Source organism: Elgaria multicarinata, chromosome 1 (genome assembly GCF_023053635.1).
Source record: "Elgaria multicarinata webbii isolate HBS135686 ecotype San Diego chromosome 1, rElgMul1.1.pri, whole genome shotgun sequence".
Taxonomy (NCBI): Eukaryota; Metazoa; Chordata; class Lepidosauria; order Squamata; family Anguidae; genus Elgaria; species Elgaria multicarinata.
Genome location: NC_086171.1, coordinates 136,036,501 through 136,048,981, shown reverse-complemented (window position 1 = coordinate 136,048,981; position 12,481 = coordinate 136,036,501). Strand labels below are relative to the sequence as shown.

At 42.2% G+C, this 12,481-nt stretch overlaps 1 protein-coding gene across 1 annotated transcript; it reads left to right on the top strand.

Moving 5' to 3' along the window:
* The first annotated feature begins 466 nt into the window (after positions 1–466).
* TYW3 (tRNA-yW synthesizing protein 3 homolog) lies at positions 467–11,648 on the top strand. The gene is made up of 6 exons (XM_063137418.1): positions 467–659; positions 1,583–1,663; positions 8,155–8,253; positions 9,777–9,848; positions 10,454–10,587; positions 11,225–11,648. The coding sequence occupies exons 1-6, from the start codon at positions 471–473 to the stop codon at positions 11,436–11,438; spliced, it is 789 nt and encodes a 262-aa protein (XP_062993488.1). The 5' UTR covers positions 467–470; the 3' UTR covers positions 11,439–11,648.
* The last annotated feature ends 833 nt before the right edge of the window (positions 11,649–12,481 follow it).

Sequence of the window (12,481 nt, the reverse complement as noted above, 5' to 3'; positions counted from 1 at the left end):
GTTCTGTGTTTACCATCGCACTTGGCCAAGCCAGGAGGCTGGTAGGGAATGGGTTTTTTAAACCAGTCTAACGTAAATTCCATTCATTTCAATGGGTCTACTCCAAGTAGAACTAACACTGGCTACAACCTGGGCCTGCGGTCCTCTTTACATACTCAAGCAGGAGGAAGTCCCGTTGAACTCAGTAGGACTTTATTCCCGAGGAGACCCGCATAGGATCGAGATGTAACGTTGCACTCCTATGCGGACTAATTTCAGAGTAAGTTCTGTAGGATTCAGTGTATGTGTGGGGAGGGCGTGGGGGCGTTGTTTCCGGCTGTGCATGCGTACATAAGAAGCGTTAGGGCTGCCTAGTTTGTCCCAGGCGCGTTGCCGTTGGACTAAGATGGCGGCGCCCACACAGCAGTCGGATTGCGGGCTGCCATTAGTGCTGTGTAGGATCTATGGGGGGCGGGGAAAAGCCGGCGCCGATGGCTGACTTCAAGCGCTGGAAAGAGCAACGGCTGTCGCGCGCGGACGGGAGCCGGAAGGGCAGCGTGGACGAGCCCATCGAGGGGATTGTGCGCCTTCTCAATGGCCACGACAGCTTCTGCACCACCAGCTCGTGCTCGGGCCGCGTGGTGGTCTTGGAGCAGCCGCCCCTGCCTCCCGCCGCCGAGGTACGCCCAGCTTCGGCCTTGGTTGCGATTCCACCCGGCAGGGCAGCGGGGATTCCCTTCCCCTCTCCCTTAGGACCCGAAGCCGAACTCATGTCCGCGCTGCTGCCCCAGTCCAATGGTTTGAGACTAGTGCCCTTTGATCTCCTGGGCTACAACTCCTAATGTCCCCAGCCAGCATAGATGGCTGGGACTGATGGGAGTTGTAGTCCAACGCTTCAGGAGGGCATCGAGGTTTAAGGCGGCCCCTGCATCTGGTACTCTTGTAGATCTGTAGCCTGTAAAGAAAGCACTCTGGAGTCTACCGTGAAGTAATCCTTGGTCCCTCTCGCTGATTCAGGCTGCACTCCTACTTGGGAGTAAATCCTCTTAAGTGGGGCTTGCTTCTGAGTAAACATGAGTGGGATTGATTGGACAGCAGGACCCCAGAGAAGCTGCCAGTTCTTCTGATCAATTTTCTGCCGCTAGATTCTGTCCCATCTCCAAATGTCTTCCGCCCTACGTGGAAAAATCTGCCCTTTCAGATTTTGACAGACAGCTCGCCAGTCAGCCCACATCAGGTTTCTTCTGCCTGAGACCAAAGTGGCAGATTCCACAAAGAATGGCTTCAGACTGTTTCTCCTTCAGGGGTAGGCAGCTTGGTGCCTCCAGATGTTTTGGACTACTACTCCCATCATCCTCAACCAGCATAGCCAATGGTCAGGGATTATGGGGGTTAACATCTGGTGTTTTCTCAAAGCTACCCAATATGCCCTAGCCTCTTTACACTGACTCATTTGCTCCAACACACTATACCACTCCTCCTCTTCCTATGCTTTAACGTGGTAAGACAGCCCAATGCTTATATATAGGAAAGTGAATATAGGAAACATTCTGAATTGGTTCCCATATCTGCAGATTTGTGAAACGATTTTTCCTCTCGCTAGGCTACTACCAGCTTTGAGATACAGAAGCAAAATTGTAACTGGCTCATGGTGACCCATCAGAACTGTACAATACAAGATGTGGTAAGACCCAATGTGAATTATTCTTTGCACATGCTTCAAAAATGCTTGTTTGTTTCATTTGTATAGTATCAGACTCAGAAATTATGGTGTTAATATGGTCCATTTTTCACTACCAGCCTCCTGTTGCTTATTTGAAGAGAGCTGTCTCTCCACCATCAATTTTTAACCTGTTGATTCTGTCTAGTACCATCTTATCTACAGAGCTGAAGATATTTGTGGAGTGATATGATGCTGTTGATTTAAAACTTTTTTACTGTGATTTCTAACGACAGAGTTAGATTTATTTTAAAGCCACAGTTGTGAGAGAAATTTTACTGAACTGAGAGTAGCATGCTGCTGAAAGGAATTGAAAAATCACTTCATTTATAGGTATGTCTTTTGGAGGCTTAGTCGACAAGAAATTGTAGCAGCTTCCAGTTTCTACCAGGTGAGGGCAGACTCAGGTTGGTTATAAGGAAAAGATGCCAGAAAATTTAATGTAATTGCTGTAGATTCTTTCATATCTGGCTATTAGAGCTTTTGCAGTGAAAGTATGAGACAGCTTTTAACCAATCTACATCCATTAATAAGTTTCATACAGTGTCAGTTAAAAAAAAAAAGAGGAGTGCATTTTTTTAACAAGACAAAGCATTTGATTTCATTATCTTTGTATATCTTCTTCTAAGAGTTGCACTATAAATGTGGTGTAAGTTGAAGTTCCCTTTGAATTCTTTGAATGAAATGGGGTGGGTGGGTTACCTTTTGTTCACAGATAGGAAAACACATTTTATATTGATGCTTGTGTTGGCAAGTTTGAGTCACTGTAACTTGCTATGAATAATGTTCATAGCCGTTATGCTGTCATATGAATATAAGTTCTACCTGACAGAGGAAACCCTAGACATTGTCTCGGGGGGTGGGGGGCATAGGATACTGATAATCTCCCTTCCAGGGTTGGAGACAGCGTTCCGGCCTTGAAAAGGGGGTCAGAGACCCAACCTCACTCCCCTGTATCCCTTCCAGCCGGTGCAGAGAGAACCATGCTGGCTGGCCTTTGAGGTCAGAAAATCAACCTTAGAGGGGGAAAGGGGTCGGTAGGCAGGAAAGGGAGATCAGAGAGGCCAGGATGCAAGTTATTCTGAGCCTCATCCAGTCTCTTTCCCTTCCCTTGTGAAGTGTCTGTAGAAAAATGCAGTGATCTGTTCCAGGACTCCTCTTGCCTTGTCAGTTTCAGCCCAGTAGGGCATTGGATATCTGGAAGCCTCCAAGTTCAGAGGCTTCCCTCTCGCGAGGGCGCAACCCATAGGACTGTACCCTTAGACAGGATTTCTGAAGAACCCAGTTCTTGTAGATCAGTGTATATAGTCCACACCTGCAGATCTGATTCAGCCTCTGAAAGGAAGTTTGTAGCCACAGGTAACTATATTCATTTATATATTTTTAAAAAAACCTTTCTCTGACACCCCTGTCCATAATCAAAAGACCACATGGCAAAACTCTCTGTTATTATGCTTTAATGAAAAATAAATATTTCTGAGATCTGAAAAAGGACTTAGTTAACCTCAGCAATATATAATTACAGTTCCAGAAGGTATGCTTTCATATTTATTGATTGGGAGGCTGATCCCACACCCACTGGGATTTTGGCAGTTGGCTTTCACAGAAGAAGGGCTGTGGTGTACATTTTGAAGATATAATAGGAAATTACTTTCAGTATTTTAATATTAAAGTTGAGCCTCTTGCAGGAAATTAGTGATCTAGAAGCTATAAGGTAACAATGTCCTTCAATCACAATACGTATTTCAAAACCAGATTTTGAAGAAACGTGATTCGTAAGTCCCTGTAGGCTTCGGCCTCAAGCCAAAGAGAACCTATCAGCGTGTGGAAGGAGAACAGCCAGAGCAGTATTTGCCATAGCAGATCTGATATCCAAGTGCTTTTTAAACTGAATTGTTTGTTGAAGCTGGTCACTTCTTCTGTTGCCACTACTGTGGTGGAAAATATGTATACCTTAAAATATAACAAAATTTTAATGTAAATCTAAAATCTCAACATCTGAAAGCTCTTCCTGCACCTGGAGTTTGCCATCCCCATATATATCAGTGCTTTAGGATGCTGATAATAAGTGTATGATTACCTTGAGAGCCAGTTTTTGGTAGAACGTGGTACAAATGAAATAAATAAATAAATCGTAGTATTTGGGGCATGTCCCCAGGATGAGGAATTAATCCTTTCCCTTTATTTTCATAGTTAGACTTATCTGTGCATGGCAAAGAACCATATACCACAAGTAACTTGAGAGTCTGTAATTAAGTAAATTTCCAAATACACTGGCATAAGAGTATTTTGTCTGGAGTAAATATTAAGGAACATAGGCTAACAAATCTTAGTTTTCTTATATTTATTTTAAGAGGCTAGTATGGAATTTCATGGATTGGTGGTTAAAGAATCCCACTAAGGCATTAGCCCTTAATAAAGAAAATGGAGAAAGAATATTGTATCCCAGGGCACCTAATAAGTAACTTTAGGGTGTGTGTGTGTATGTTTATGTATGTGTTTTAAAGTATTGAATAAGACCAACTGGTATTGGGGGTTAGCCTATCCAAGTGGAGAGATTTGAGGTACCTCACTTGAATGTATGGTGTTTCAGATTTGCTTGGAGACTTGCAACCATTAGGTTGAAAAAGATGATACTGTATGAAAAATTTTCATGATATTTTAAAGAAAGCAGTATTTACTATGGGTGTGCACGGACCCCCCGCTCCGCTTCACTTCCAGATCCGCAATTTGCGGATCGGGCCGCCCCGCCCCGCCCCCACTCCGCCTATGTCCACTCCGCTCCGCTCGGAGCTCCGGATCCGGATCGGAGCTCCGTTTCCCCCCCCCCATAGGCTTGCATTAAGCTAAAAAAGTATACAACTTTTTTTCTGTTAAAGTTAGAAACCTCAAGTTTGGCAGCATGACACCTCATGGAGGTATACACACGCACACCAAGACTCAAGGCAGTCCCATCATCCCCTGATTTTTGGGGAATTTATGAAAACCGGGCACCCCATTCACACCCCTTTCCATAGCTCCGTCAATTTGCACGCTAAAAATCTCAAACTCGCCACCATGAAAGCTTATCCAGGGGTGCACACGCACGCCGAGACTCAAGGCAGTCCCATCATCCCCTGATTTTTGGGGAATTTATGAAAACCGGGCACCCCATTCACACCCCTTTCCATAGCTCCGTCAATTTGCACGTTAAAAATCTCAAACTCGCCACCATGAAAGCTTATCCAGGGATACATACGCACGCCAAGACTCAAGGCAGTCCCATCATCCCCTGATTTTTGGGGAATTTATGAAAACCGGGTACCCCATTCACACCCCTTTCCATAGCTCCGTCAATTTGCACGTTAAAAATCTCAAACTCGCCACCATGAAAGCTTATCCAGGGGTGCACACGCACGCCGAGACTCAAGGCAGTCCCATCATCCCCTGATTTTTGGGGAATTTATGAAAAACGGGCCCCCCATTCACACCCCTTTCCATAGCTCCGTCAATTTGCACTTTAGAAACCTCAAACTCGCCACCATGATAGCTTGTCCAGGGATACATACGCACGCCAAGACTCAAGGCAGTCCCAGCGGCAGAGCCCGGTAAAGGACCAAGGGAGAGGGGGACCTTACCTGCCTCCGTCCGTGGTCCGTCGCCGTCTTCAATTGAGCCCGCGGTTCCACCAGGAAGTCTGGGCCGCAAGCGGCCCAGACTTCCTGGTGGAACCGCGGGCTCAATTGAAGACGCTGACGGACCACGGACGGAGGCAGGTAAGGGAGAGGAGGGCGGGGGGGGGTTACCGGGCCCTGCCGCCGTCACCGCATGGGCGACAGTGACAGTGGCAGGGCCCGGTAAACCCCACTTACCTTTCCAGCGGAGCTCCGGATCGAGGCGAAGGATCCGCCTTCACCTCGATCCTCTTCGCCATGCTCCACCGGTCCCCCAATCCTCTTCGCCTCCGCCTTAAGGGCAGGCGAAGCCCCCCGCTCCGCTCCTGCTTCTCTGGTCCGATTAGAAGCGGAGCACATCCCTAGTATTTACACCTTACAGATAGTTAGAATTTGCTTACTGTTTAATAGTTTTTAATTGAATATATTCATTCCTTTCACTTTGCCAATGCACAATATTCTTTTTTTCTTAGGGAAATTGCCAAATCAGAAGCTATTTTTGTTAGTCATTTCTTAAAGTACTTTGGCTGTGCCTCATAAGCATGCTTTCTGAAAAGTAGGTCCCACTGGATTCCGTGGGTTTTACTTTCTTGTAAATTGAAGCTAGTTTAGGATTGTGGTGAATGCTTTTGTGAACAGCCCAGAAAGCTTCGGCTATTGGGCAGTATAGAAATGCAATAAATAAATATTAAATAGTGTTGCTGAATAAGAGAGCAATCCTAAGCTCAGCCATAGGCCAACTCAGAAGAATTAGGATACAGCAGAGAAATCCCTCCACCAGCAGGGAGGCCATGGAAAGCCCCATAGGGTAGGAAAACAGCTGGTAGTTTAGGCTCGATTAGGGTGTTGCGAGGTGGCGGCAGTAACAGGGCAGCCTCAGATACTTTGTTTCCTCAGCTTTTCCCAGGATTGAACCCAATAACTATACCAACCTGAAGCTAATATCCTACCATCTGGTTTTTGATTTCACTAGTGAAATTCCTTCAAAAACCAGATGTTGAGATATTAGATTTACATTAAAATCTTGTTATATTTTAGGGTATACATAATTTTCCTTTAACCTATTCTGTTTTTGCAGTTGTAAGTGGTTAAGGATAGAACTGGTTTAGAGATGAGAGTGAAATGCCCTCCCACTGGTTTCAATGGGTTGAGTGGGGTGGGGTGGGGGGAATGGCCAGAAACCAGCCAAGCATTTCCTGCCCTGGCTGGTGTGAGCCATCAAGGATTTGGAAGTGGTACATCTTCCACCCCTTCACTCTCCACCTCCCACTTAAATAGGATATTTAAGATAGCTGGTGGAAGTTGTTTAGTTACATAAGGCAGTAATAAGGAGCATAGGGGCTAGTCTTTTTGTCATCTTTTCGGTTTTTGAGTTTGTGGCATCTGAGGGTCACTTTTTGATGTTTATGGGATGGTATTAGAGTAACATGTCCAGCCTTGACTGTTGGTTGGTGCAGCTTTTTTCCCCATTTAATATTTTAATGCTTGTTTTGGAATGGGAACACTCACTCAAAACGTTGCTGTGCTAAAAGAAAAGCCTTCCAAAAGGAATAAGGAGTCGGTATGGTCTGCTACAGATTAAGTACTATTCTTGGTTCATAATTATAGATGAAACAATGTTTAAATTTTGGAGGGGCCATAGCTCAATGGTAAAACACACAAAAGGTCCTGGGGCCAAGCCCTATTGACATTAGCTGCTAGTCTTTGTCAGCCATTGTGGGTGGCGTAGCTCAGTGGTAGAGCACCTGCTTTGCATGCAGAAGGTCCCAGGTTCAACCCCCAGCATCTCCAGGTAAGCCTGGAAAAACTCCTGCCTGAAACCCTGGGGAGCTGCTGCCAGTATTTTGCTAGTACTGGGCAAGATGGACCAATGGTCTGGCTCAGTATATTGCGGAGAGAACTATGACCTGCATCTAGGCAAAAATGTCTGCAGAGTACAAATTTCCACTTAATGCTAGTATTGCGCTAGCCATAGTTCAGCATTGGCAGTTTAATAACAATAAAAGCTGGGCTATGGGATGGACTCCCTGCTGAAGGGAGGTGGGGAGATCAGTTCTAATTGGAGACCCTTTTGCATATCCCATACAAGCCCTTGCAGTAGTGAAATTGACTGGTTAATATTTCATGAGGCCTTTATGGTAATCAGTTTCACTTTCAAGGACTCTGCTGGGCAGGGGGAGGGGAGAAAGAAAATGTTCTTGAGTGAGAAGAAAAGATTGCCTTGTACTATCCCCCTTCACCCAATTTTTAACATTTGTATATTCAATATGTAGATAAGATCCTTATTTTATTTATTTTAATAAAAATGCTTTAAAGCCCTGAGGGGAAGCACTGTTATTTATTGGATTATCCAAAAGGTGCCTGTATAGTCACATCAAAATATACATGTCTGTTGCAGCCACCCTGGCTTTGCTGCTAGAATCAGTTCCAGTATTTTTAAAAGCATCAATTGAACTACTCCAGGAAACTGCAAAACTAGTTTGATCAGAGGCTTTTGGTGAGACTTTACAAATAAATGTGCGTATCTTAGACAATCACTGTTACACAGTACAGCCTCCAGCTCTCTCAAATGCTATCATCTGTGCACAGCCTTTCAAAAGTCAAATCCCAATAGATTGTTACACTGAAGTGAATGAACCAAGCCGAGCATTATGGTATTACAAGTTGTAGAAATGTATTTTTTAATTAGTAGGCTAAATCGGCTTCTGTTGTACAGTGTGTTTAGATGCTAAATAGTCTGCGGGTTTTTTATTGTTTGTTCACAGATGTAGCATTGCTATTAACATATTGTGATTCTTCTAGCTTACAGCCCTGCAGAGAGCTACGGATGATGCCGTGTTCAAATTTGAACCATTTGTACTTCATGTGCAGTGTCAAGAGCTGCAAGATGCACAACTTCTGGTAAAGTATTGTTGTACTTAAACTCCATACTTACTACATGAGTAACAGTTGGCTCTTGACTAGGTTTTCACACCATAAGCACATTCCCTGAAGCATTGCATATTTAATAACTGGGACTGTGAAAATATGACGATGGAAAAAATGGAATTTTTATTATTTCTACAGATGTGATGTTCATAAGTGAAATTATGGTTTGGGTAAAACGAATGGCAAAGCTCCCACTGGCGGTGGAATGAGAATTTCAGAAACAAACACAGTCTGGTATATCTGGTAGTTTTCTTTCAGCCGTTGGTTGTTTGGTAGCTAGTACCTTTCAATAGCTAGACCTTAGCTCATTAGGACTGTGACCATGTATCTTTCATGAGCTATTGCAAGCTCCTTTTCCTTACTTCAGATCACATCAGCAACAAAGTGATATCTTTGCTGGGCTATATATAATACGATCTCAGTCCAGAGTAGTGCTTCTTAGGAAAGATTTCTTTCTTTCTTTCTTTCTCCCTAGCTCTATCCATGTCATATTACAAGCTGTTTTAAAGCTCCAGCTCCCTTTGGAATGAGCATTTAGCATGGTGCTCTGGGTCTGCTGCTTAAGATGAAAAGGTGCAGGATGTTTCATGCACCTAACAAACTTGCTTAATTGTTGCCTGTAGTATGTCTAATTTTTCTGATTCAGAAATAGATTTTCACATCGTAATTCAACACATTGCTATTGTATTTAAATTATAAACATTGTGTAGATCCATGTTCTTTATTTATTTATTGCATTTCTATACCGCCCAATAGCCAATAGCCAATAGCCAGTACCGCCCAATAGCTCTCTGGGCGGTTACAAAATTAAGACAATTCAAGTATAAAACGACAGTATAAAACTATAATATAAAATACAATATAAAAGTACAACCAAGATAAAAACAGCAGCAATGCAAAAATATAAATTTAAAAAACAAATTTAAAACAGCAAGTTAAAATTAATTTATAGACTGTTAAAATGCTGGGAGAATAAAAAGGTCTTCACCTGGTGTCTAAAAGCATATAATGTAGGTGCCAAGCGAACCTCCTTAGGGAGCTCATTCCACAGCCGGGATGCCACAGCAGATAAGGCCCTCCTCCTGGTAGCCACCTGCCTCACTTCCTTTGGCTGGAGCCTATGGAGAAGGACCCCTGACGATGACCTTAGGGTCTGGGCAGGTACATATGGGAGGAGGCGTTCCTTCAGATAGCCTGGCCCCAAGCCATTTAGGGCTTTAAATGTCAATACCAGATGTCAATACTTTGTTATTCAAAGTACTTCCTTCTGCTGTGAGAGTATGAAATAACATAAGGTAGAACCAACTCTTTACATTCAGGTATAACACAATGAGTAATTTGCAGTGATCAGTGATATTCCTGAAAGCATTTACAATATAGATCACTACTTGATATTAGTTTCACTGTTGCAGATTTTTCTAAGTAACTGCTTAGCTTGCCATATTGACTAGATGAAGTGTGTAGCTTACAATAGCTGTTTTCTGTTACCTTTACAGCACGTGGTGGCAATAGAAGCTGGGTTCAGGAACTCTGGTATAACTGTTGGCCGAAAAGGAAAAATTATGATGGTACATTCTGGTTTTCTACTTTGCCATTGGGAGTGTGTACAGTTGCTTCTGAACTCACTGTCTGGTTTGAATTACACAGAGACAGCACTGGTTTGAACAAACCTCCATATGGCTAGTGCATGCATAGCCACCACAGGGCTAATGATGGCAGGGGCACTTCTTTGAGTCACCAGTATCACAGGCGTCAAGGTTATCATGGGTACATTACCCAGTAGAATATTTGGGCTATAACACTAAATAGGGAGAGAGAAAAAACCCAAGCAAAGCATATGGGAGTGACAAGTTACAGAAAAGTATTTTTAATTAGCCAGTTGAATCAATCTCCTATTCATGTTGATTTTGATCAAGCCGTGAGTGCAGCAGCCACTCCAGCTATTCCTAGAGGTGAGCCACATAGCAGCCACCAAATATGTGACTGTGTGTTTGTTTAAAAGCGATGTGAAATATTCAATAGTTATTCAAGAATGATGGCTTTGTGCATTACAGCAGTAATATTTAGTGCTTCCCATTGTTATGTTTTCTTTAATGAATTTGACTGCCCTGTATGGTTGTTGACACCCCAAACTCAGTACTAACTGGTAATATTTGCTTTTGTATTACTCTAGGCTGTCCGGAGTACCCATTGCTTAGAGGTTCCACTAAGCCAGAAAGGAAAATTGATGGTCAATGAAGAATATGTTGACTTTGTGGTTCAAGTTGCCAATCAGAAGATGGAAGAAAACAGGAGGAGAATTGACAGGTTTGTTAACGAATGGTATAAATATATATCCATCCTGGAGGTTAAATATTACATGCAGAAGAATGAAAAATATGTAGAGGAGCTACATATGGTAAGCTACAGATAGTAAACTGAAACTGACTCACTGAGATGTCAGTGTTTAATACCCAAATGTTGAAAATTGTCTCTATTAATGAAAGTGACCAAAGCATACAGTTTTATTTAGACTCCCAAAGTGTATAATCAGTAAAACAAGGATATTGCTGCCTGCATGCTTACAATTTAAAAAGACACGACAGACAAGGAAAGAGGAAGAAACGCCCAGAGAGCTTCGGCTATTGGGCGGTATAAAAATGTAATAATAAATAAATAAATAAAATGAATTCTTTCAGCAGGGCTAGTGAAATGGCCCTGCCTCCTCCTCTCATTTCCCTCAGTCTAACTTGCTGGAATGAAATCAGTTGAAAAGTCTATAGATATACACTCATGTAATACTGATATCAAGATTCAGCCATGGTGTTTCAGTAGTTCATTCTGTAGCTTGTGTTCCAAAATTGTAGCTGCTAGATTATAAGAGCCCAGCAAATTAAATATATAAATGTCTTGCAAACTTTGAACAAATGTAAATTCATGTATCTTCTTTTATTTTATTTTTTAGATTTTATACCTCTCTACAGTTTGCTTTGGAAAACAGAGATCATTCCAGTAGTTCACCTTTGGAGGAGAAAGGAAGGAATAATACTGTGGACCCTTACAGAAGAAAAAGAAAATCTAAAGGAACCAAAACAGATGAGGACCACACCTCTCCAGAGGAAAACAGAGGGTTAGAAAGTGAAGATGAGACAGAAAGCAAGCTTAACGTTTTTCACTGAAATGTGCTGCGAATAGAATTATGTGAAGTAGGCGTATCCACATTATGTTTGTATAATGTTTAATTTTGTACTGCTCTTTGTAAGAGCTTTGCAGATTATTGTTCTCTAGAAAGTAGCTGTTCTTAATGGAGTTTACTGTAGGTATTAAGTTACTAGCAAAGTAATGAAGTGCTACAAAATGTAGGTGAACATAAAAATCCCATGGACTTTTTTTTTTTAAAAAAAATAAAAAATCTGGATATATTCAATCTTGAATAAAGAATATCCCAACCCGTAACTAAGGCTTCACCACAAAAAAGCATTGTTTTCCCCTATATTTCCTTTTCCTATTTGAAAATGCTATTTGAAAAGTTAAATACTGCTCTAAAACACTGAACACACTTCTGCTATTAAAAATACTTCTTTCTTCCTACTTCATTTAGTAGGGATAATTGAGACCATAAGGCTCCTTCTGAGAGCAAAAGCTTTTGAATGTTTGGAACAGGAAAATAAGCATGAAACAAATTCATCCTTGTTTAAGCTACTGAAATAAATAATTGTAACAAGTATTAACCTTCGCTACTGCCAATAATCATTTGGAGACCTTTCACTCCTTCCTACTCCAGATGAGTAAACCTTTTAAAACAAAACCAAAAAAACTTAAAACAGATACCCACATTACCAAGTGAACACATCTTTCTTAAGTGAGGGTAGCGTAGGAGATTCTCACAGAAGACTTTGAGTTCCTGAAACTATTGTGCTCATTGCTTTAACAGTTTTAAATGGATATTTTTGACTGGAATTTAAATCAAGAAACAGGGAATGTTGGATTTCTAGCATACTAAGAGTTGCTACTTTTAAGAGTAGCCAGAAAACCCTTTTTGAAAAAGCAGCATCTTTGAAAAAACAGCAAGGTGATACAAAAGTGGGGAAGGACTGAGGTACAAGGCATGAGAAGGACATGAGAAGAACCATGCTGGACCAGACCAAGAGTTCATCTAGTCAAGCATTATGTTTACACATTGGCCAACCAAATGTCCATAGGAATCCCACAAGCAGGACAT